General features: G+C 36.4%; 1 protein-coding gene across 26 annotated transcripts in view; it reads left to right on the top strand.

Annotated features, from left to right (window-relative positions):
* The window catches only part of ATP2B2 (ATPase plasma membrane Ca2+ transporting 2), a 427,949-nt gene that overhangs the window by 392,960 nt on the left and 8,920 nt on the right, over positions 1–26,069 (top strand). For 20 of the 26 annotated variants that reach the window (XM_054838316.1, XM_054838328.1, XM_054838305.1 and 17 more), the window contains 4 exons: positions 3,964–4,177; positions 8,013–8,224; positions 8,695–8,802; positions 13,786–13,968. In XM_054838316.1, coding sequence (XP_054694291.1) covers positions 3,964–4,177; positions 8,013–8,224; positions 8,695–8,802; positions 13,786–13,968 — 717 coding nt within the window. Of the gene's footprint in view, positions 1–3,963; positions 4,178–8,012; positions 8,225–8,694; positions 8,803–13,785; positions 13,969–20,568; positions 20,741–26,069 lie in introns of all 26 variants that reach the window. The other 6 variants (XM_054838324.1, XM_054838323.1, XM_054838331.1 and 3 more) reach the window with 1 other exon arrangement.

Raw genomic sequence — 26,069 nt, forward strand, 5'->3', positions numbered from 1 at the left:
TCTAATTAATTTACCTCTTGCTCCCCTCTGTCTTGCCCAGTGCATACTTTTAAAATGATCAGGGTGTGGTTATCTTGACCAGTTTGCATATAATTGTCCTTTCTGTTTAGCAACCATTACCTCAGGTTAAACCAATAATTTCTTTTTCCAGTGGATTTATGAGATATAAACTCTTATATTCTGACTTCATTCTCTGAATAACATTTTTGCAGAGCCCTTGATTGGCTCAGTGAGGGTTCTTCTTTGGAGCTCTGCCTACAATTATAGTGAATTTTTTACTTCTAGTGAATCATCGCTCCACATCTCTAGGTATCAGAGTTCTATGCATGCCTTACAAAGCCAGAAGGTTCATCTTGTTTCCTGTCCCCAACATATACACACAGTACCAAGAAAGTATTAGGTCATTGTGTTTGGAGCTGTTTAAAATAATCTGGGTATGTACAAAATAAGATTGTGAAATTGAGTTCAGTCAAATGTAAACAGTTTTTTACTGGAACTATAAAGCTGGCAGCTTTATTTCTGTGCCAAATTTTGTCTGTGTCTCCAACTCTTGAGGCAATGTAACTACTCAAAAAGGTTGCATTAAAGAAAGAGAAGACAAAGACTGTGTTTTAACATTTTACATTCAAATTATTATTCTCGTACTTTGAGAAAGACTTAATGTTTTAGCAGACATTAGGAACTGAAAACAGTGACTCTATAGGACATTATGTTTGGAAAATTAAATGTTAATTAAAAAGCACTGTAGCAATGAACTACTGCATGAATCACTTATTGTTTTTACAGATCTTGTTCAAAAAATGAGGATGATCTATACTTACATGTATAAGGCAGTAATTTACATGGTTATAATGTTTTACTGCAGAATTGTATTTGGCAAATCCTAAAATAACAGCATTGGCAAATTTGAAAAAAGCTGTAATATAAATTCAAAATATGTATGGTTTAGCTTTGTTTTGGGAAGGCTTAGAGGCATGGAAGTAGAATTGAGGATGCCACTTCCACACAATTAGTAGACAGTGTGATCTAGCAGCAGAAGCGAGGCTGACTTTTTTTTTTTGCATTACTTTATATAAAGTTAACCTACCAGAAATGCTCATTTTTATGAATCCATGCATGTGTTCTGTGACAAGTGGGAGTAAAGAGGTAAGGGTGAAAATACCTTTTTATTCCCTTACAGCTTGTCATCTAAATCAAAAGTAACAAGCTCTAAAATTTGTGAGGCTCTGCATGTCACAAAAGATTTGTAGTTTATTTCCAGCCTTTGGTGATTTGTACTTTTAAGTGTTTCCAAGATGAAGTGTAACATCACTTGATTTAAGGGGCATTTTCCTTTTACCTCTAGGCCAATGCTAACCTATTCCAAGGTCAAGTGGAAAGGAATTTGACAAATAAGCGGTGATTTTGGGTGGTTGGCAGTTTGAACAGCTTTCATCCCCAAAGTTTTCAGAAAGTGATTTAAGAACTATTAGCTAGTCAGTTAGCGTCTAAAATGCAGTGAAAAGAACATTGAATTTGCATCCTACTTGCATAAGTGACTAAAATCTGCAATGGAAGACTAGGCTCCTTAGCTGATATGAATTTTCCTCAGTTTCCACCAACTAATCAGAAGTCAGATAGAGTTGCAGTGGAAATTTCATTCCACTGCCTGCCCAGACTAATGTGTATTTAATGTTTTGGCTTCAGCTTAGAATGAGCTTTCACACTTGACTGAACAGTGTAGCACTGCCAATAATAGATAATTATTAGAGGCACCATAGCCACCCAAGGTGATTGGCAGTGTGAAATGGTGAGAACATGTTGTTGCCAAAACTGATGACTGCCAATTACAGTTCTGTGATTTAGAGACTGAAATAATCTGACTTTTCGTTATGCTAGGAATATGTCAGGCTCTGATAGACACCTGAGTATTTGACTTTATTTATTAAGTGTAACAGACAAATTCAGTTTTATTGACATAGCAGTTAGTGTGCTAAGCGGAAATTCGGCTATTGTAACATCTCAAAGTAGAGAATGTTTTTCAAGAAAACTTATTAGCTAGACAGGTAAAAATACAATGAGAAAAATTCGTCAGTAGAAAACATGTTTTCCTTTTTCTCTATATACTGCGTCCAAGTCTAGGGCCTCTGAGCCCTAGCAACAAACTGCTTTAGTGCAGCACTCTCGTTGTTTGAACCATTAGTATTAATAAAAATAAATAAGGTCTCAATTTGGAATGAAGTTTGTCCTGATTGCTTTTAGGTTTTAGCCACCTTTAAAGACAAAGACGTTTCCTGTTTCTGCAGCTGCATATGGAATGAGTGAGCTGAACTCTCCAGATAAGCCCAGTTAATGCAACCCATAACTAAAAGGTCAAGAATCTATTAATGCTAATCTTCCTCCCTTGGCTGATGTAGCCAACCTGTAAGACTTAGAAACAGTAGGTCGGTTTTCTCTATCCCTTTGAATAAGCCAAAAAAGAGTACTTTTTTATAAAATAAAATGTATCAAAATTTGTGTAAATGTAGGGATTTTAAAAACATGTTTTCAAGAGGAAATAATATTTTATCTCAAGGGAGAGCTGGAATATAAACCAGATCCACAAGAGACCAAACTGCTAACCCTTTTTCTCCATATGTCCTTGGGATACTGAATAGATATTGAATATTTAACCCTTTGAAGAAAAGGACAGAGTTCATAAGGTGTTTTTATCGGCTTTGATTTGGCTTGTATGCTGTTCTATAAATTTCTTTGCTTCACTACTGCAGCACCATGTTAATGTAATGCATAAAAATAGTGCTCTTCCAACTTTCACACTGTAGATTAACTTGCTTCCATTATAACATTTGTCATACTGATACCTTATTACTTTTGCGATTCTATTTTCATAACAAAACCCTTCTGTTTGAAAGAGGAAGCTGACCTTGCTAATGCTGCCCATTTTGTATTCAGTCTAAAGGCACAGGAGGTTGTTAGATATAAAAAAAGAACCTACTTCATTTTTTCCTGATATGGCTCCTTGAAGCAATTGCATCTATCTATCATTCGAGCTGCCCCAATGAATTACAAATCAAAACTTTATAATAATCATCTAGAGTTCTCCTGATATCTGTGTTAGTTTGCTTTATTTATTTACTTTTGGGGGTTTTAAAACATGACTTAAAGTCCTCTGTAATATGACCATAGACTCTTTCTTGAATTAAGTGAGGAAAGAGCTCCTTCTAGCGGTTGGCGATCTGCTTCAGAAAATAAATACTTCATTCTGACAAGTAGTAATGTTTTTTGGTTTATTCCTTCCAGTTCCATAGTTTCAAATATGCTATCCTGTTCGCCAGTAAAATAATGAAAATTTTCTTATTTTTGCATATTTAATATAGTTTAATAAATTTCAAATTTTTTTTTTTAATTCAAATATCGGGCATTTTTTCATCACTACTGTTTTTAAAAGGTCTTATTTAAGTAAGATGTATTAAAATGTCTCAGTAATTGTTTCATAAATTTTTAATAATTTCAAGCTGTTTCTGAAAAAACAGATAGGTAAGTTATAGTAAAAGGAAACATTACTTTCTAAAATTGCTTCAGTATAATTTTTCTTCCAGGAAAGAAACTCCCACTTGTATTATCTAGTTAGTAAATTCAGCTGACAACTTAAGCATGATGCGTGAAATAACAGAGGGTATTGTAAAATGTGTTATAAAGTGTTAATGTTATGTTTTATAAGAATTGTTCAATTGTAAATGTTCCTGATTTAAATGACTGGAGAGAAATCATTTATCTTTGCTCAGATCACTGTGCTCCCTGTGATTCTGGTTGTGCATAAGCAATGTAAGAAAGGTCATAGAGGTAAGACCAAAGATCCATGTATTTCAGTATCCTGTCTTCAGCACCGCTTGCAGTCACACAGGAAGAAAGGAAATCACAGTAAATGACCTGACAACAATTATTTTTCTAGGAAACATGTAACTTTCTACTTTGTCTCCACAGGACTCTCCTCTAAAAGCTGTACAGATGTTGTGGGTCAATCTAATTATGGACACCTTTGCCTCACTTGCTTTGGCCACCGAACCTCCAACAGAGGCTCTGTTGCTCAGAAAGCCGTATGGCAGGAACAAACCTCTTATATCCCGTACCATGATGAAGAACATTCTGGGCCACGCTGTTTATCAGCTTACTCTCATATTTACACTTCTTTTTGTCGGTAAGAAAGTTTGTTAGACTTGTTGCTTAGTTTAGAAGCATCTAGGTCTTGTAGCGTGACATATCAAAATGCTTTAAACGTAACCACTTAATGCACATATATGAAGTCTGTCATAGCTAGCAGGGCCAAGCTGTTTAATGGGATCAAAAACAGTGGGGGAAAGAGAACAGATGCAATAGGGGGATTTAGTCACCTCTCATATGTTGTTTACGTTGGGAAGGGCCTCACTGAGCTTTTTTGCCTCTTAACAAAACATAGGTTTAGGCTTTAGCAAAAGTTTATGTTAAACCATAGCATAGAAGGTTACATTTTAATCGGAGTATCTAGCTTGCTGCTTTCTATACTCAAATTCATTTTGAGACTTATCATCTTCAGTAGACATGTAACAAATTAAAAAAAAAAAAACAAAACACAACAAAAGTCAAGATCCATTTAACCAATATCTGGAGAAGCTCTTATCGGGAGCAAAATGTTTGCCATAGAAAAGAAATAATGCTGATCTTAAGTAGTATAGATAAGCAAGTAATCAGTATTAAGTGATACAAATAACACTCTGTTTTGACATTTAATATCTAGAATGGTTATTAAAAGGGGGGGAAAATCTAATTTATTAGATTACTGGACTCTTCTTCAGGCCTTGCTAGCAACGGATGCTTTTTATAGGTTGTATTTTGGATAGGCGACGGCAGGAGGGGGAATGTTTCTTGCTGCAGGGAATAGTAGGGGCTAATAATAGTTTCTGTTGCTCCACAATAATAAAGTGAACTTGCTCAAAGGACTGATAATTCTATCACCTTGTGTTGTCACTATGTCATCGCTGTTAAATTGCATGTGTTGTCTTTCAGATTTTCTTCTCTATGTACAGATTTCCATATAAGCTGTAAATGGTAAATTTGTGATTCTTAAGAGTTTTTGAGCTCTATTGTAAAAGTCTTGCTCACCTTACCAACAACTGGCAGCTTATTTGGAATGCCTAAAGGAGAAGATGGTCTGTTTACAGTGGAGCTATTTAAACCAGAATAATTGCCACGTTTTGAAGAGAGATGGCCTGTAACATTGTTAGGCTTACTGTGCATTTTGAGAATGTCTAGCAAGTCTGAGGAAATTGTAATTTCAGATTCCCTAAAACAGGTGTAGGTGGTCTTGGTAATTTATGTGATATGAATCTTGGAACGAGAACTTCTGTGAACTTTATGGGGAGTTTTAATGGGGTTTTGATGAGTTTTATGGTTTAAAGTACTTTATACTGAGCCCTGATGAAAAGAAAACCAGGCTTTTTCACCCTGTTCTAATTACTTCTGTGTCTCTCTGGAAAACCCATGCATGCTTTGAAGGACGCAGCCCAACCAATTTTCTGATAAGCCTAGGAAATACAGTGCTTTCCTTTTTAAACTCCACGAGGCTCAGCTTTGCAGTGAGATGATGTTCTAAACTCAGTGTTTCGATAAATAAATTCCAAATTAATGAGAATTACGTATATTTTGATCAACTAGTACTTCTTTTTTTGTAGTAGTTTTGTGTAGAGACTAGTACATCAAGTTTTTCTATTTTTTCTATGATGTGGCAATAAATACATTGCGTTCGAACATACAGTAATGCCTTTGAGATATCAGGCACGTCAGAAATCCAAATGTCTCTGTCTAGTTCTGTCAAACTGTAGTATAAAAAAAAATCTTAATCTCAGCAACTAGGTGTAATAAACTTAAAGATGATGTACTGTAACGCCTTTTGGAACATGTTCAGAAATAAAAACTAATTATGGGTTTAACCACTGCCGTTCCACAACAGCAGCATGTTCTGCTTTGCTAATTAAGTGATGCAATGCAATAAGGACAGGTATTCTCACTGAAGAAAGTATTATGCATATATTTGTGTTTGTGTGTATTGAATAAAAGCAAATAGATATAACGTGTGTGTGCATATCTATAAAAGATAAAATGATGATTTCTGTTTGCTTTCATTAACTTTTTCCTTTATTATTTATATGTAGTAAGGGGAATGTTTTCCAATACTGAGTTATCTCTCTGGAAATATGTAATCTTAAAAATCTCTGCTCTCTCACAGCCTAAGTTTTGTGGCCTCATATTGTGTTACTGATATATCTGTGATATCAAAATCTACTTTCTCTCAAAAGACTATAAGCCAAATTCTTTCTTTGGAAATATGCTCATTATTGCCAATGACTTGAATGTGAACTGCTCAAATATCCTGAGGCAAAAAAACACTCACTGTTAACTTAGGTGATGGAATTAATGACCTCAGGAGAAAACCTGAGGAAACCTTTCTTCTTTCTTCAGAAATTCAGAATATAAGGCTAGTGGGATAGCAGAAAAATGTTCAAGTTTTAATTTGCTTTTATTAGCAAAACACTGGTTATGAAAATGAGTAGTATTGTGATAATCTTCTTTGCTCTTATTTTATTCATTATTTACACTTTGACGTGGCTGCCCCATCCTTACATTAAGACAATGCCTCTTTCAATAACTGTATGTTATCTGTAAACTTTGTGTATAAGAAAGTGGATGAAAAATTGGACATGAGCTGGCAATATGCACTTGCAGCCCAGAAAGCCAATTGTATCCTGGGCTGCATAAAAAGAAGTGTGGCCAGTAAGTTGAGGGAGGGGATTCTCCCCCTCTATTCCGCTCTGGTGAGTCCCCCCTGCAGTACTGCGTCCAGCTCTGGGGTCCCCAGGACAAGACAGACATGGAGCTGTTGGAGCGAGCCCAGAGGAGGCCACAAAGATGCTCAGAGGGCTGGAGCACCTCTGCTATGGAGACAGGCTGAGAGAGTTGGGGTTGTTCAGCCTGGAGAAGAGAAGGCTCCGGAGAGACCTTATTGTGGCCTTTCAATATATAAAGAGGGCTTAGAAGAAAGACAGAGACGTTTTACCAAGGTCAGTAGTGACAGGACAAGGGGCAGTGGTTTTAAACAAAAACAGGGTAGGTTTGATTGGAGAAAACGAAGAAGTTTTTTTAAATGAGTGGTGAGTCACAGGACAGGTTGCCCAGAGAAACTGTGGATACTCCATCATTGGAAGTGTTCAAGGTCAGGTTGGATGGGGCTTTGAGCAACCTGGTCTAGTGGAAGGTGTCCTTGCCCAAGGTAGGGGAATTGGACTAGATGATCTTTAAAGGTCCCTTCCAAACCAAACCATTCTATGATTCTATAAAAAGAGAGGTCCCTCAGGTGCAGGTATCTTTTCAAAACTTACCTCATTTTTACAGTTACTCATCATGGGTTCTATCTTGCTTTTTTTTATTGGTCAGATCTAAAAATGATAGTCAAATTATCAAAATAAAGAGTAATGCCTGATAGTATGCTTTCAAAGCAGACTAGCAGAACAATCAAACCCAAATCTATTTAAACCCAGGAATATCTGTGGGTTTTATCATTAATACACTTGAATGCTCTTCAAGAGTTACACTATACTGGCTTAGCAAATGGGTAAAAACTGCTGAAGAGTGGTTGCTTCTAATTATTGTAGAATACCACAAACATTCGGTCAGTGGTGTCAAGTGTTCAGTACATCAGAAAGAATTGACTTCTTAGACTAATTACTACTTGGTTAGAGGAAAAGTACTACTGAAAACTATTTGCATAGGTTTACTGAGTTATTAGATAAAAGTCATCATTTGGGAAGCTTCTTGCTCTGGAAGTTTAGATGTGTCTTGCTCACTGGTGTTATAAATTCTGCCTGTATTATAGTAAGTGCAGAAAGAAAGCTGGTAAAGCAGAGCACAGGAGGCAACTAGCTAAAGCAAACAAGGGAAATATAAATTTAAGTTTGATTAATTTATTCTGGTGGAAACCTTTATTTTTGTCTTATACCTAGGTGAGAAAATGTTTAAGATTGACAGCGGGAGGAACGCACCACTTCACTCTCCTCCTTCAGAGCATTACACCATTATCTTCAACACCTTTGTCATGATGCAGCTTTTCAATGAAATCAATGCACGGAAAATCCATGGCGAAAGAAATGTCTTTGATGGCATCTTCAGAAATCCTATTTTTTGCACTATTGTACTGGGTACATTTGCTATTCAGGTAATGACTTGGGCAAGAATTAGTAACAATTCATCAGAAATTTAAGGATTTTTTCCTGTGGGTTTTTTGTTGTTGTTTTGGGGGTTTCTTTGTTGTTGGTTTTTGGTTTTGTTTTGTGGTTGATTTTTTTTAATCTAAATGCTGTAGGAGGCACACCTAATAGTAAACTACCTGGTTTCACACATTTTCTCAGTACCAGTGTCAATGATGAAAGATGTTATGTAGTCGAGGCCAGGTTGGATGAGGCTTTGGGCAACCTGGGCTGGTGGAGGATGTCCCTGTCCATGGCAGGGGGTTGGAACTAGATGATCTGTGAGGTCCCTTCCAACCCAAACCATTCTATGATTCTATGATAATACAGAATAAATTTTGATCATTATAACAAGGTCACATCTTAAATTTATCTAAAGATGTACAAAAATAACTGCCATCGTGATTTGTTGCCCTTTCTTCTCTGCTTTTCTTTGTAGATAGTAATTGTCCAGTTTGGAGGAAAACCATTTAGCTGTTCTCCCCTGCAGCTTGACCAGTGGATGTGGTGTGTATTTATTGGATTAGGAGAACTTGTATGGGGTCAGGTAAGCATTCAGGAATATGCAGATTTCTTTTTTTTTGTCTTTATAAACCAATGAAAGACCTGATACTGTTTATAATCCTACTAGAGTGTTTCCTTGATCTCTCACAATGTCCTATTTAGCTTACATTGAAATAGAGGGTATTCTCTAAGTACTTCAAGAATAGATATAGTCGTTTGGATAATTTATCCCATTTTTCCTTTTGATTTTTGTTAATTTTCATGTTTCTTTCCCTAAGCAGGGTGTGTTATCACCAAGGTTGTCTTTAGTTAGATTTTTTTGTGAAAGACATTTGATTCGTTACCTAGTCCTCTAGTCACACAAGAAGTATAGTAAGGGCAAATGCATTGGAACCTTCCCTGCGATAGAGTACCCAATATAGCACATGTGTGTTCAGCCATGGCAAATTTTTGAAAGTGAAAATAAGTTCCAGTTCTGTGGCAACCCACTCATTCCCTTGCTGAAACTGTCATTCTATCAATCCACGGAAGCTTTGTTACTGGTGTAGGACTAAGTCCAATGCATTTAACATACACCCGCAGTGATCCTCCATCTACCGCAAAGGATGGAAGAGGGGATGAAAGAAAAAGGATTTTTATTTTTCCTATAATAGTTGCAGGAAAGTGCAGTTTAATTCATGTGTCATTTTAAAATTCTGCTACAACCTGTGTCATCATTAGCTAATATAAAATTATATATAGATGTAAAAACAAGTATCAGTGAGGTAATTAAATAAGTTATGTGATTATCTGTCTGGAAGTAGTAATACAGATACAATCAGTATTGTTAAAATAGTACATTATTCTTTTATGTACAAATACATATTGCAAAGTTAATAATAATGTTAATTCTTTTGACCTTTGAATGCATTATTAATGTATTTAAGTTGATGTCACCTGACACAGTAAAAAAAAATGTGAAAATTGTGAAGTTACATTTTGCCTCTCAGATGTAAAGATACATACAGATCAACTAGTTTGCCACTATGAAGAAACAGGCAAGAAATTGCTGACTGCAATTGAATACTGAAATGGTTCTGATGGAATTGTAATGAATAGATGCTAGCTTTCAAAACTGATTATTTGTTCTCTTGTGGAAAAAATTAAATTTTTGGACAGTTGGACCTCAGATTTTTTTGCAGAAATAAGCTCAGAGTCATGACAGTTTTAATGCATATATTGCTGAAAACCATCGCTATTAGATTGTTCTACTGTAATTATTACTTGAAGATGGGATTTGATTTATGAGCTTTCAGGAGGAAGACCTAAAATCAGTTTGATAATTCTTGCAAAGGAAAGATTTGTTTTCAACCGATTAGAAAATACCAATTTTGAGAGGGGGGGAAGAAAAGCAGGGAAAGGGGGGGAAAAACCTAGCTGGTTTATTAGATCATTCAGCTGTGAAGAATTTCCCACAGCCTTTGATCAACGTACTATTTGGCTTATAAATTTTGTTATATGTGGTTATTATGTAATCATCGAAAACTAACAATTATATCAGCATCTGTTTTCAATTTAAAGATGGGCATAGTTGCCCAAGCCTTATTGAGAGTGCCTAGCTATTAAATTAAAACTGGTATTGGAATACTCACAGTTTTATCACTGAAAAGACTACAATTTTACATAAAATAAATACAGAGGGGGGAAAAAATGTTTCTCTAGTGACCAGAAAAGAAATACACAAGCTAAAAAAAAAAAAAAAGTATTATTTAAATATTTACATGATTTACAGTCTGTGGCAAGTACTCTCTTCATGGAGCTCTACAGTGAGAGAGATTTATCTTCCTTTAGCAGAGGTGCTTCTCTTCCTTAGCCTTTTCTCTCCCGCTCTGACTAATTCTAGTTCAGCACAAAACAAATTTGTTATCTCTGTTTTGTCAGTCTCCTGAACTTGCTGTTCTTGTGAACCACTAAAACCAATCAAGATTTTCAAGTTCAGAAGTTAAAGTTGGCACTTTTTAAAGTGATATAAGGTGTAATTTCTAGAAAGCCAATCTGAGATGCTTTGAGGGACAGTTTTCTTAAAGGCGGCCCTCATAATTTCTGAAAACCAAGTCTTTCTAAAATATTTCATGTTACATTCCCAGAATTATTGATCACTTTCTAAAACTGCAATAATTTTCCTGGGAATATTTAGTTCCTTAATCTACATCCAGTCTACTGAGTAACTGCTGTAACCTGAACTGGGCAGGTGTCTGCAGATATGAAAAACAAATGAATAAACAAAAAAGACATGTAAACACCCTAAGAAAAGAATTAGAGCAGAATCTATCAGCCTGGCTGAGAGAAGTGGTGAAGGAAAGGTATGTTCTATCGCACCTAATCACTACCAAATACAGTTGTTTCTATGTGTGCTGTCTTGCAAGTACTTCATCACCATCAGTTTCATCAGATACCAAACAGTCTCAAGTAGCTTCTTTCTGTAGAGTGCTGGCATTATAGTATGTTGAAAGCTGGGAAGCTGAAGCAGTTTCAGTAAGTATTTAAATAACTAGCACTTACCTTTTCCCTTTTTTTCCTGTTCTGTTTTTGCTTGTATCACACCAATTCATTAATTTCCCAGGTTTATGTCTTGTTTTTCAAACCCCAGAATGCATTTTAAAAAGGTTCTGTAGTAGTGTAGAAACTGTTTTGGTTTTTTGACAATTCATTATCTGTCTTTAAAAATAACATAATAAAAGTGGCGTTGTGGATCATGAAGTTCAAGGAGACCCTCCACCAACTCAACAGTTTGTTTTCATCCTGAAAATATTTGGTACCTTTTCATGTGTCTTCACTATATCCATTCCAGTTTTCCAAAACTGTAAGATATATCCTCACCAACTTTCCTGCAACTGTCTAATTCTGTCTCCAGCTTTCACACATTTGGGCTTCAGAGATGCAATTGCTCACTGCTGAAACAAAGACAAAAAAGAAAATTGTAGCACTTTTTTGTTAAATGGGTCTAATAGTTAAATTGTAGATTATTTTTTTAAGCGTTCAATATGTTCCAGGTAATGTCTTGTTTAAATAGCCATACGCTCATATTTTTATTCAAGCTGACAAAAGAAATCGGAACAAAGAGAAAATGACTGCTCAAGAGGGTAACACTGAAATGTACTTAAAATAACTGGGTTATAACATTGTCTAACTATGGTATTTGCAAATTTTAAAGATTATTAGCCATCTCCTATATTAATTACTTCCAAGGACCACTTTGGTGGACAAAGAGAATAAGAAGAGGGGCTGAGTTAATCAGAATTTATTAGTAATAAGGACACAGAGTAAGAGATAGCCCTATAAGAAGTCCAACATGGAGACAGTCAAACACGCACCTCTCAAAAATCTCATTTTTGATAAATGCTGAAAAAAGCCTTTCAAGTTGCTGAAACCAAGGGAAGCTGAATACATGAACTAATGTAGCGTGAGAAGATTTATAAGCATGAGATGCAACTATTTTTCAGCTCTGTGGTGGGTTGACCCTGGCTGGGGGCCAGGTGCCCACCAGAGCCGCTCTGTCACTCCCCTCCTTAACTAGACAGGGGAGAAAAGGTATAACGAAACGCTTGTGGGTCAAGATAAGGACAGGGAGAGATCACTCACTAATTGTTGTCACGGGCAAAACAGACCGAACTTAGAAAGAAAATTCATCTAATTTATTACCAAGCAAAACAGAGCAGAGCAATGAGAAATAAAATCAAATCTTAAAACACCTCTCCCCACCCCTCCCTTCTTCCTGGGCTTAACTGCACTCCCGGTTTCCACCTCCTCCCCCGTCAGCGGCACAGGGGGACGGGGAATGGGGGTTGTGGTCAGTTCATCACACGGTGTTTCTGCCGCTTCTTCATCCTCAGGGGCAGGACTCCTCACACGCTGCCCCTGCTCCAGCATGGGGTCCCTCTCATGGGAGACAGTCCTCCACCAACTTCTCCAATGTGAGTCCTTCCCACAGGCTACAGTCCTTCACGAACTGCTCCAGCGTGGGTCTCTCCCATGCGGTGCAGACCTTCAGGAGCAAACTGCTCCAGCGTGGGTCCCCCATGGGGTCACAAGTCCTGCCAGCAAACCTGCTCCAGCATGGAGCTCCTCTCTCCACAGGTCCTGCCAGGAGCTTGCTCCAGCGTGGGCTTCCCACAGGCCACAGTCTCCTTCAGGTGCCTCCACCTGCTCCAGCGTGGGGTCCTCCACGGGCTGCAGGTGGAATCTCTACACCCCCTCATCCTTCCTCCATGGGCTGCAGGGGGACAGCCTGCTTCACCATGGCCTTCACCACGGGCTGCAGGGGGATCTCTGCTCCAGCACCTGGAGCTCCTCCTGCCCCTCCTTCTGCACTGACCTTGGTGTCTGCAGTTTCTCACATCTTCTCACTCCTCCCTCTGGCTGCAAAAGCTCCCCCCAAGTTGTTTTTTTCCCTTCTTAAATATGTTATCACAGAGGCGCTGATTGGCTTGGCCTTCGCCAGCAGCAGGCCCGTCTTAGAGCCGGCTGGCATTGGCCCTGTCAGACACAGGGGAGCTTCTAGCAGCTTCTTGCAGAAAGCCACCCCTGTAGCCCCCCCCGCTGCCAAAATCTTGCCACGCAAACCCACTACAGCTCAGATTAACATACATTAGATTACTATCAGTCATTAGAAATACCCAAACTCTAATTGCAGAAGTATCAGTCTTTCTAAGTTTTCTTTCAATAATTACATTCAAATACTTAGATCTTCTTTTAGTTTTTGAGAAAGGACAATATTTTCTCCGGCCTTAAACTTGCTCCATAGCTGTGTATTGCCACTATGGTTTAATGATGCAAGTAATGCTAATTGTTTAGACAGTAAACTAAATGTTTTTGGACTAACATGGGGTTGTGTGAGTGTAAAGTGCTATTATGAATATGCTTATCTTAGCTTTCCTGAAAGATTATAGATCTCATTAAAATATCAGTGCTTTTTTGTAATTAGCAGATTATTATACTGTTGTTATTGAATGAGGCTTATGTTTTCAGTACTTTTTTATAATTTTAGGTCATTGCAACCATCCCAACAAGTAGGCTAAAGTTTTTAAAGGAGGCAGGGAGGCTCACTGAGAAGGAGGAGGTCCCTGAAGAAGAACTCAATGAAGATGTTGAAGAAATCGATCATGCAGAGAGAGAACTTCGACGTGGACAAATTCTCTGGTTCAGAGGGCTCAACAGAATCCAAACCCAGGTATGCTGAAAGTAAATGCCCACATGGTCTAGAAAAAAAATGCTTAATCTTTGATCAAGGCAAGATAATGTTATAGGGGAAGCCACAGAGTGTGTGTGTGAACGATGGTACTTGTTAATTGTTTTACTGTTTTCAAAGGAGGAACACATGAAAAAGTAAAATAGGTGAACTGAACAAAGGCGTGTGTGTATAGCAGAAGAGATAAAGTTAAAAGATTATAAAATGGTAATATGCAAAAACAGGAATACGTTTTTGAGTACTGTGAGTGGACATTCTTTTTCTACTTCAGTGATGACAGCTCATAAAATAGTGCTACTTGGAAAATGCTAACAAAATGTTATGAAGGCTTTCTAAAACGTACTGGTTTATTTTGTCAAAAGATTTTTGTTGCTGCCACTTCTGCAATAGCAGAATAATTTAAATTGTTGAGTCTAAAGTATAAAGTATCATTTGATTAAAAAAAAAATATTCTGTTCTGGCATGACCATATTTATATCACGATTAAAAGGAATTGATTTTCTTTCCTATTAGGTAAGACAAATGTGGTTCTGGATTTCTTTTTAGTAGTAATGGCCTAACCATCCATTAAATATTGAAATGTATGTGTTGGTTACTATGGATCATTTCTTAGAAATATCTTTTTATTTAAAAAAACCCACCAACTTTTGCTAAATACAAAAAATCCATGGTATTTTATAATATACTAAATATTTTCACTGAATCATGGTGCTAAATACAGTACAGATTAAGATATCTAGTAAAATTTGTCCTATAGTGCTAAAAAAATTATTTGAACTATTTTGCCTTTTTCATTGCAGTGAAGTAGCATGTTTTATAGCACTCCAGTGCTCTCTACTTGATCTTTCTAAGATCAAGTATTTGTGCCAGCTTGCAGAAGAGTGCAGCTCTGAAAGACAGATATGTACTTGACATATCAGATGTGAATGTTTTACATGATGCTTGCAAGGAAAAAAAGTGAATAATTAGGAAAAATTTTTTTTTCTTTGAAGAATCTTTTAAAGAACATTTTTATCTCAGAAGATTTTGCTTTTTGTCTTCATTCAAGATAAACAGTCCTTCCTGTCCTTAAATGGCTTTAAACTGAAGAAGGATAGATCTAGATTAGATGTTAGGAAGAAATTCTTCCCTGTGAGGGTGCTGAGGCCCTGGCACAGGTTGCCCAGAGCAGCTGTGGCTGCCCCTGGCTCCCTGGCAGTGTTCAAGGCCAGGCTGGATGGGGCTTTGGGCAACCTGGGCTGGTGGAGGGTGTCCCTGCCCATGGCAGGGGGTGGGAACTAGATGCTCCCTTCCAACCCAGGCCATTCCAGTATTCTTCCTTTTTCCATCTACAAATTCATATATTTTTTCTGGAGAAAAAGATGCAGCCATGCATTTTAGACAAAAACCGGGGAAAGCAGTTAACTAAAACTAGAACAGTTCAGTCTCTTTAGTGCATCCACAGAACAAAAAAATAAAGAGGGTGGAAACTGGGTTTGGGTAGATTCCTAAGGTTCCGTGGTAAGTAATTAAATACGGATCTTCAGCTTTGGGGTTGTGTGTCTTGACTCTGTTGAGTCAGGAGCACTCATCATTAGAGAAAATTCAAATTGTCACAGTATAAAGGTGACAGACAGGTGCCCAGGTAATGGTGATCTTTATGAAAAGATGACCTCTAAATGTGCATTCTTTTCTTCCTGATGGCTACAGGAGGAGTGTTGTCTGTTGGCATTTCTGTCAGGATGTCTTTCTGGTTGTGGTGAGTGTAAACAGCTACAAGCACAAAAAAGCAAATTACATCCTTTCAGTTCTTTTTCTAGTCTGAGAGGTAGCTTTTAGTTCTGCATATCTTTGTCCACTTAATTCACAAATAAATTATTATTCTTTTATACTATTTAAAACAAAATGAACATTAATTATATTTCTTTGCTAACATCCATCATCTTAGTTTCCTTTCTGCTCTTAGTTGTAGAAATATCTTTGGTAGGAAGAATTGTTTCTCTCCTGCCAAGAGGCCTCTGTGATTTTTTTTTCTCATTTTATTCAGTGACTTTGATTTTTACATCCATTTCACATCTGTGGAATGATAATGAAAAAAGGAAATGGGCCAACAGATTCAAAAGGAGTTCCAAGGTGTCCACTGGAGAGTGATGAACTCATATGCAGGCCAAATTAGATCCATTGTTGGATGGACCTTGAGTTGAGTGCATTTTTATGCACTGTGTGTTGTGGCCCATCCAAATGAATTCATACACTTGTACTACATTTCTCAGGAAGCCAGCTAAAGAAGAGTTGATGGAAGAAGATGAGGATGTCTGTAGCATCCTTGGGGAGCTGGAGGATTTGCAAGAATCCTCTGATGTCTAATGCACTTCTGGAGATGCGGAAGAAGAAGGTAGAGCATCCCCTCACTTTATATGTATAAGAGGATGACAGTAAGATTAGGAATAAACTCTAGACTCTCTCACAACTAGCTTGATCATTCAAATCCTAATAAGACGAGTTTCCACCATCATACACTCGTGCTGTATATTAGTTTATTTTGGTTTATTTTCTATTCAGTCATTACTGGACAGATAGCCACAGCACTCAACAAAAGCCTTCACTCCTAAAACAGTTACGAAGAATCTATGATAGGTTTGGAGTTTTTTCCAGATAATTGACAGATCTCCCTTGTAATGCTCCAATAAAAACTCATCCAAACTGACAAAAACTTTATTTTTTTTTTCTTTTTCATGCCCTCTCTCAAAACAGAGGGTTCAAACGAAAACACCACAGAAAGGATTTCTACTGTTGATTCTTCATACTGAAATGTCAGACATATTACTATGAAGACATGCGTGAATTTACTTTAAAGAAAGGTGTATGAGAAATGCACATAACTTAGTCAAAGATACTGGCTATCTACTTCTGATTTTCTTTTATTGTCCACTTTTGTTCATGTAGATATTTTGTTGTCTTATAAATGTACTGTAGGGCTTCTCTGGATGGATGCATGTTCTTCTCTGAATGGAAGAATGTTTCCTGACTGGATAGCTCTCTCAGAAGACCACTGATATATGAAGTTTCACAAATAACTCATCCTAGTTATGCAAGTTTCAGAAAGATATAAAGGTGATCTCAAATTGCATAAAAGACAGGACTTTTCAAACTCTGCTAGTTTTCAGCAATTTTTTCCAAGTCTTTATTGCAGTTCTCACAAATTCTTCATTCTGAAGGAATAAAAGAGTTGAGAGAAGACTGATCTTACCATCTTCACAGATCTAATAGCCTTTGGAAAGTTCAGCAAGTTCACCTTCAGGCAAAACTGTATAATCTGAGTAACAACGGAAAATCATTGCATCTTTTTTAATTGTATAGTGAAAAGTTTATGTAGTAAGCTCACATTTTAGTATGGAAAAATTGTTAAATGTGGAGGTTTGAAAACTTTTCAAGCTGCGTGTCAGATTTTTAGAACGCTGGGCCCAATTCTTTCCTCCTCTGCTTCGTTCATCCAGTAATTCAGTTTGCTTTACCTGCTTAAGGTGGGAAATAACTGTCTAGAAATGTTTTAATAAAAGCAAAACCATAAAAATATACAGGTACCATCTTAACTGCTACTGAAAAAAAGATTATTCCTTTTTAGATACTAAAAAATACATAGAGGTGTTGTACTGCATTTTTTTTCCCTTCCTTTTTGCATTGAAACTTTTCTTTTGAACCAGTGCAAACTCTCTAGCAATGGAAGTCACTCCTGGCAAGTGGTTTTGAGAAACTAGCACCTCATTGTATGGCTTTCCATATAGCTTTTAATATAGAAAAATTGCAGTAGCCCAGTGTAAGTGGAATGGAAGCTGGTTTCTTTCATGCAGAAAAGTTGTTTGTTTGCTGAGGTTTTTTTAAAATAATATCCTGGTCATTAGGTGAATGATACCTGAGTCCTGTTAACATTAATGACAACAGAAACGCTTGCTGAAAACCTGTTCTGTCAAGACTCTTCAGCTAGTATAAGATCCTTTTTTTAAATTATTTTTTTAACTGCTAATCACTGATATTTTTATTAGCTGTTCATACCTCACAAATATGGATCTTCTAGAGTGTAGAACATACAGAAAAATAAGAGGTGAAAAATTCCAACCTTTCAAATATGCTTCAAATGTAGAACAGTATTTTTTTTTCTCTACCTAAAGGCCTATAATCAAAACAAGATTGCATCCTATATTTTTTGGAAATTTTTCACACTTTTCATGATGTATGACTTCTTATTTACTTTCTCCTTTTTCGTAACTTGAATTGTTCTAAATAAATGCATTCTTTTGTACTTAAAAATAACATCTTATTTTAAAATGCACTGTTTATTTACTTATATGAATTCTTTCTCCTTTGTTGTTTTCCGGTTTTTGAAGACAAACTTTTGAGCCAAGTTCTTCTCTTCCTTCTTGGCTTCAGGCAGAACACTGCCCTGTATTTTCAGCTTTTAAGATTCTGAAAAGGTTGTCATCCTCCCCCTACAAATTATATCCATGAAGATCTGTAGTTACTTTCTTCAGGAGAACGAGTAAATTACATACCTGTAATTCTTGTTCTCCGGAGAAACTATTAAATACGGATCTTCCCTTATCTTTTCATTCTTATACTAAGGTCTTTCCTTTCAGTTTATTAGGAAGACATTTGTACATCTAGAAATGCCCTTTGGCTTAGGATTTATCATCTGTGTCTTCCACAGTGATACGCACTTCATGCTCTCAGTAAGAGTCTTTAAAATCTTTTTTGAATGGTCTCTTTTGAAGAGTGCTCTGTCACCTGTGTTAGATCACGAAAACCCAAGATCTGTATTTAATTCTACTTTTGTACAGTGAACATTTCAGGTGAGTATTTAATATGCCTTCATATATAATCAATGGTTTGAGCCATATGTTTTTTTCTAGATGCCAACGTGAACCTTAGCTAATGATTCACTTGTACCCCTATTCTATATACTAACTCGCCTCATATTGTGTTTTTTTTACTGTGATATTTGTATTGGACATGTAATTGAAAATAAGCCTGCTGCAGAAAACACTGAGAGCAAAGCTGTAAAATGTTGTGATGACTGCTTAATACTGTACATCTATCAGTGTGCACATTTAAATGGATGTTGTAAACAGGACTCTCAAACAGTGGGTCAGTGAACAAATCAGCTGTTTCATGTTTGAATAGTAAAAGTTCAGTGTGACAATTTTACAGCAGTAACCTTTGATCCCTTTTACAGCTGGCTGTGATATGATTATTCCCATAAAAACCTGCAGGAAAATAAACAATGATGTCCAAAGATAAGATTATGGGAGGGAATACATCCATACTATTAAAGATGAAGCCATAGGAATTTGTTTATCCCTAAGACCAACTACAGCAGAAAATTTATTACAGTGCTTTCAATTTGGAAAGTTTAGGAGGGCTTGCACCAAGATTTGTGCTGTTTTAATTGATAAATATACCACTTTACCTTCTCCCAGCTACTTTCTAGGCTGTGTATCTTCAGCAATCTGGGTTGCAAGATACAAATCTGGGAGTAGTGGGTTATTTAAACAAGCAGTTGTTTGAATTCTTCTAATTGATACTACTACTGCTGCTTTGTCATGTTGTGGTCGTACTAATGTAACAAAGAGGACATTTTGGTGTGTACGGATTTGTAGCGTATATTTACTCCTTGATATTATCTACTGCCAATCCCTGGCTTTATGTTTGTACACGGAGCCTGCTTTTTATTGGGTTATACTGGTGACAAAGAATGCCTTGAAATACTCAGCTTTTTTTTTAACTCATCTTCTGTGGTGATGAATAAAGCACTCAGGAAGGTATTCAGGATGGATAGATCAAACAGTGCATACAATAGACATATGAAAACAACAAGCAGAAAATTGTGATGTTATTTGCTGCAATAATCATTCCAGTTCCACATCATTTTCTGTGTGATTTTAAGTGCTCTGTATAAAGGTAAATTATTAACATTTTAAAATCGGTAGTTATATAAGAACAGTATCCATTGTCACCATGCTTAATGCATACAAAATTTCATTACAGAACAAGTCAGATAAAATATTGGAATACTTTCTTTTTTATCAAGCTAGTATACTGACAACCCTGGTTTTATAGACAAAATGGAGCAGTATTCTGAATATTTTAAAGGCTTTTTTGTTTGGTTGGGTGCCATCCCTTCCCCTCCCGGCCCCCCCAAATTCCAATTAAGTGACTGAATTTTCCTCCCTCTGTAAGAACACATAGAGAGAAATAACAGTAATTTTATTCTCAGTAGGAAAAAAGTAGAGATTAGCTACATCAAGTATTCCAAGTATTTATATATAAATAAAATGGTTAAAAATTAAAGATTGTTATTTCAAATCTTCTAGTTGTTCAAACCGATGCAGCTCCACTGTCTCGTGTGGAGCTGTTTCATTTTATCCAGGCAGAAAATTTGGATCATATCATATCTAAAAACATTAAAAGGAACTCTTAAAAGTATTTATTTCAATTGAAGTAAAACTGTGTGCACGGTTGATTTATTGTTTTTCATTATTATTCCTGTCAGTTATGCAACTGTATCCATACTTTAAGCAACTTGTCTCATTCTTTCCTCCATTACAGATCGAAGTAGTCAATACTTTCAAGAGTGGCACTTCCTTTCAGGGGGCTCTAAGGAGACAGTCCTCCGTCACAAGCCAGACCCAGGATGTAACCAATATTTCTAGCCCTAGTCACGTATCGTTATCCAATGCTCTTTCCTCTCCTACCAGCACATCTGCTGCTGCGGCTGGGCGTGAGTGTGTATTCTTAATGCATCAGACCTACAGAGATGCCAACTTATGTAGCAGTCATTTGAGACTGAGCTACTTTGCCCTTTCCCATTTTGTCCTGTTAATGTTTATTAGTTCACACATGGCCAGAAACACATAACAATGATTACTTTGTGTACAGTAGATGCTCTCCATATCTCATTGCAAGTTTTGTTAACTTACTGGTAGGACAGGAATTTTTTATCCAGCGTATGGAGATTCTGATTTTATTTGAGGATTCTGTGTCGTGTTTTCTCAATCTGATTGGATATATTTTCTACTGCTTATAAAATATATACTTTAAATGATTCTACAAATATCTTATATTGAGCAATACTGCTTGTCAGATAACAGATTGTTCCATCTGGAAGACTATGTATAATACAGGACGCTCGTGCCCAAGAAAGATGTACTCTAATTAGCACAGGTACAGGAATGAACAAGGAAATAGAGAATCTAGTTTGTGATGCAAGGCTAAGGCAATAAGGTTTACATGAATGATGAAAGAGTAGAATTGTTATCTCTAAATTCATTGGGAGGTAAGCATTAAGGAAGGAGGGAGCTGGAAAAGTTAAAGGACAGTGTTGAAACAACAAAATAAGCGTGGCAACAAATTTCCTTGTTAAAAGAAGCAGGTTTCTAAACACTGAAATCCTGACACAGCTTTCTTTTAGATGCAAAGCATCTAGTGAAGAGGTAGTGAATAAAAATTTTCAAGCTGCTGCTAACAAAGGGCTGCCTCGCTAACAGTAAAATTCCAGTTACTCAGGAAGACTCTTACAGCTCTAACTTTGTTGATGTTTTTTTAAAATTTATTTTATTTATTCAGGACTATAAGTAGCTATCTTGTCTTATAGCATAGCCAGCAGTAAAAGAGTATTTAAATTTATAGAACTCAGTTTACAACCTTGTCTCTCACTTTACAAAACAATGCGATATATTCCTTATGCAAGTTTTAGTGAAAAGTTGGCCAAAGAGACAAGAAGCCAGTCTTTTCTGTCTGGCCAACAGAGAGAGGGAAGGCAGACAGAAACAAGGCACACAGGAGAAGGAAATAAAATTCCAGAACTCCTGGAGAAAAAAAAGGAAGCTTGACCGTTCCATTCAGTTTGAGTGCAAACCCCCTCGGTATTTGAACATGAAGTGGAAACAGGTTTTAGACATGCATTAGAAGTTTTGTTGGAATTAAAAGTCAAAGGAGAAACTTTGCTTTTGCTAAGAACCCAAAGAGCCATTAAGGTTCCAACTTTGGCGGTTGATCCCTGGAGAAAATTTGTACCCCTTTCTGTCTTTTCTTGGTGGAAGTTTGGCCTGATAATTTTTACTCCCACAGCACCAACCATTTCAGGGCAGCGGCACAATCAAGAGAAGCAAAGACACTGAGCTGCGTGCCACTGCTGTGCCACAGGCACCGTAACCTGCTTCTGAGAACTCAGAGCCCACGTTCTCTCATTTCCATGCTTAGCAGGACACAAAACACCACACACCACACACAAACCAACCTTTCATCCAGGGAGTGATTTCCCATAATAACATTTCTACATTGGAGCAGAAAACAGCGCAACACGTTCTGCTCTGGTAAATGTTTCAATAACAGCCTGTAGCCAGCAATCTGAAAGGATAATTCTAATAAAATTAAAATAGACAATTTATCTTAGCTTTCTTCTCCCCACTGCAGCAAAGCAACTGAGAATTGAATAGTCTTGTGTCTTGACAGAGGTCTCACCAGGTTATGGGCTGAAGTTAATTAACAGGAGGAAGCATCATCTGCTACAGTCTTTGGTGTCTCTCTTTATTTGGAAAAATAAAACAGGTCTATGGAGGTCATCAGTTATAACCACATTTATTCAGTAAAATAAAAAAAAGTATGATTGATTTGTTAAACTACTCTGAGATATGTATCTCCATAGCAGAGAACAATTAGGGACTGGGCCTTTTAAGGTGGTTATTCTGGACTGTTAGTATTTTATTACTGCAGTATAATGTCTGTTCAATATCAAAACAGTTTGTGCTTCAAATTATAACCCGTAGGGAAAGTTTTGATTTATTAATACAATGACATGATAAACGTAAAGAATGATAGTGAAAAAGCAAAAAAAAAGTGTTTTATTTTTAAATTGTGTATTTACAGGTGGTTGTTCATCTTCCAGAACCTGGAAAGCCTTTCCTAGTCAAAATTTCATAGAAATGGGGTGTGTTTTTGTGAATTGGCATTTTCTGAGAAAATTTCAGTTGCAAAATGCACACCTAGGTCTACTTTTCAGCTCCTTGCTTAAAATGTATGTGGTGGGACAGGACTGACTTCTTTCCTCTTAGATGCTCAGAATGAAATAAATCCTAAATTATTACCATCTTCCTATGGGGTGGGAGGGAATAATGGCATAATTGTACCTCTGATTTTGAAGCCTTTCCCTCTCTTCAGGGATCTTAAAAATAGTGCATATGGCAAGATATTACGGGGAGTATCAAGGGAAAACCTTAAGCATATAGCAAAGACAAAAGGGTCTAATACTTAAAAGGGCCCAATATAAGATACTGTCAGGAACGTGCATTCTCAGAAAAATGGTGTTCAGCACGTTGCAACAATTGGGATATTTCAGGTGTCATTTTGGGTGCTGAAAATGCAGAGGTTCTGATAGCAAAACTTAAAAAATGTGTCACATGGTGCTCTATCAATAAGAATATGTACATCTGTTTTAAAAGAGCATTTATGCAGTTCTTTACTAACTGTGTAGCTTTTTAATATATAGTTCCTTGTGACACCTTATCAATCTGTGAGATATCTTCTACAGATTTATAATAACATTTTGGAATTTTTAAAAAAAATGTACTTTTTCTAGTATTTTTGGGCAGATGAATGTTTGATTCAAAGGTTAGTGCATTCTTCAAAAGAAATCTGCCTGTCAAATGCAGCCACATCTACACTAGTTTGTGAAACAAATTAGCAAGTTATTACCTGAAATTTTCAGCTATTCATAAATGTGGCACATTCAAAACTTTCCCAGTGTTGCGGAATACCTTAATTAAAAGCAATTAATACAAAGGAATATTTACTACAGTACTAAAGTTTCCCTAGTTATGCTGATATTTTTTTGGTGTTGTGGTGTTTTTGCCAATAACAAATTAGACATTTCTGGATGTCAGCATTAACTGATAACAATAAGGTCCATATTATTAATCTCTTATGTCTTTTGAAAAGCGTTGCAGCTTTAAATAAACATAGTGAAAACTTCTGCAGATTGAAACCTGGCATTTTATATACTCTGATAAAAGTAGAAAAAATATTTAAACGCAAACTTAATATGCACACATTTAAGCTACAGAAAATGAAAACATAGGAAAAATAAGGCTCTGTATGCAATATGATCTCAGCCAAGTTCTCAGGTTTTGTTGTATAATGTGCCTGAACACAGAGACACACATATGCACACACAGTCTTCTATCATTGGAAAGCTACCACACTACAGAGTTAAAAGTGGTTTTAGATAGCAGGCTATCCCTTACCAGCTTTGGTGGATATATATTTTATATGCATTTCTTTCTACATTTTATTTTGGGAAAACAAAAACAGATCCAGTGGGGCAACGGAGCATCTTTTTTACTTTTGAAGCTCAGAATTAGTAACACAAAATGTTAGCTTGTGCTTAAAATTAAGTGTATGCTTAAAGCCTTTGTCATACGTTGGCTAATTAGGTAGAGGATGAGATCTAACTGTACACAAAAGAAATGAATTATTCTTTATCCTAATCTGTTTATATCTAGTTCTCAGATATTGTTTATATTATCAGTAGGTAACCCCTTCAAAAGAACGTGGTTTCACGTTTTCCAAGACAGATGCACATTTAATATTCCTTTGTACTTGCTCTTCCTCCTTCCTCCTGTTCTCATATATAGTTAATACCATTCCTAAGTGGAAGCAGCCAGCAACTGCAGGTCCCTTACCAAAAATAAAATAAAAAAATCCTTTCTTTCATAAAAGGTTACAATTAAAATATCATTAAGTGTAAGAAACATTAGAGGAACAACAAACAAACAAAACCAAACTCCACCAAAAGGCAACTTCCCAGATCATGAATCTGCTGTAGTTTCTGTATTTGCAGGTTCCTTTTTCTTTGTTCTGTTGAGGTCTGTTATTTTTGTCTGAGATTTTTAGAAGTGAATATTTTATAGAATCACTTACAACTTTTTATTGTATTAACTCTTGCATCAGTGGCCTCAAACAAGCCAGTTGTAAGGATGATGCAGGAAAAAATACAGTGATTACTCCAATTTTCATAGCAGCCAGTTAAAATCTTACCAAACAATCACGAAATATTCTCAGAAGTATTTTTCCATCATACAGATCTCTGAAGGGGTTTTTTGGGGGTTCTTTGTTTGTTTGCTCGTTTGTTTTTTTAAAAATGTTTTCAAGCAAAAGAAGAGCATAGCACCCTTAAGGCTGTATTTTTGCTTCACTTTTTGGAGGGGGCTACAGTCTTCAAACATGGCACTAATTTGCATGGGAAGACTTTTGTTTTATTCTCCCTTTAATTAAAAAACAGTTGAAATTTATCAGACTTGCCAAGAAACTGTCATTTTTAGGTAGAAGCCTTACACATGCAACATTTGCCCCAGAGTGGCACAAGGGCATAAGCATCTGCAAATTGTGTCAAACTAATCTAAGACATTCAGCAAGCTTAATTCTAGTGTGTATTTCAGTCCCTTTACCAAGAGATAATTTTAAGGAGAGAGCTTAGTTTAGCTATTTGTAATCTGTTGGGTATGAAAATCAGATTCTTTTATATATAAAAAAAAATTATTTACTGTTACTTTTGTTTTTCTATATTTCTTACATATTTAGTGTACAATAAATGTAATCATCATTCAGTTGGACAGACTTTACAACTAAAACCTACGGTAAAATCTTAAGTTTGGATCAAATTTTCTCATGAAGAAAAATGGGAACAAATTTCTTAAGAAAAGATTTAAAAACCCTCTATTTTAATAATTGTTAAGGCAAAGATTACTGTCCAATATTGATCTATATGCAGATCATAGACCAAGTCAAGTGGGCACACCAGACTTAGGGAAAATGTCAGTTGCTTTCTGTGGCAACATGGTATAACTATCACATGAGGAAATAGAACAAGCAGAACATGACTTTAAACGAAGTCCACATCTAAAATTACCTTTGTAAAAGTTGCACCATTTGGGATCATCGTTAAACTGTCACCTGATAGAGAGAGATACCATACTAAAGCTTACAAGCTCCCACTGGTTATAACCAAGATTTCACAATCCTGGTGGGATATGCAAGATCAAAATCAACTTCTG

The sequence above is a fragment of the Grus americana genome, chromosome 11, assembly GCF_028858705.1.
Source record: "Grus americana isolate bGruAme1 chromosome 11, bGruAme1.mat, whole genome shotgun sequence".
In the NCBI taxonomy this organism is placed as follows: domain Eukaryota; kingdom Metazoa; phylum Chordata; class Aves; order Gruiformes; family Gruidae; genus Grus; species Grus americana.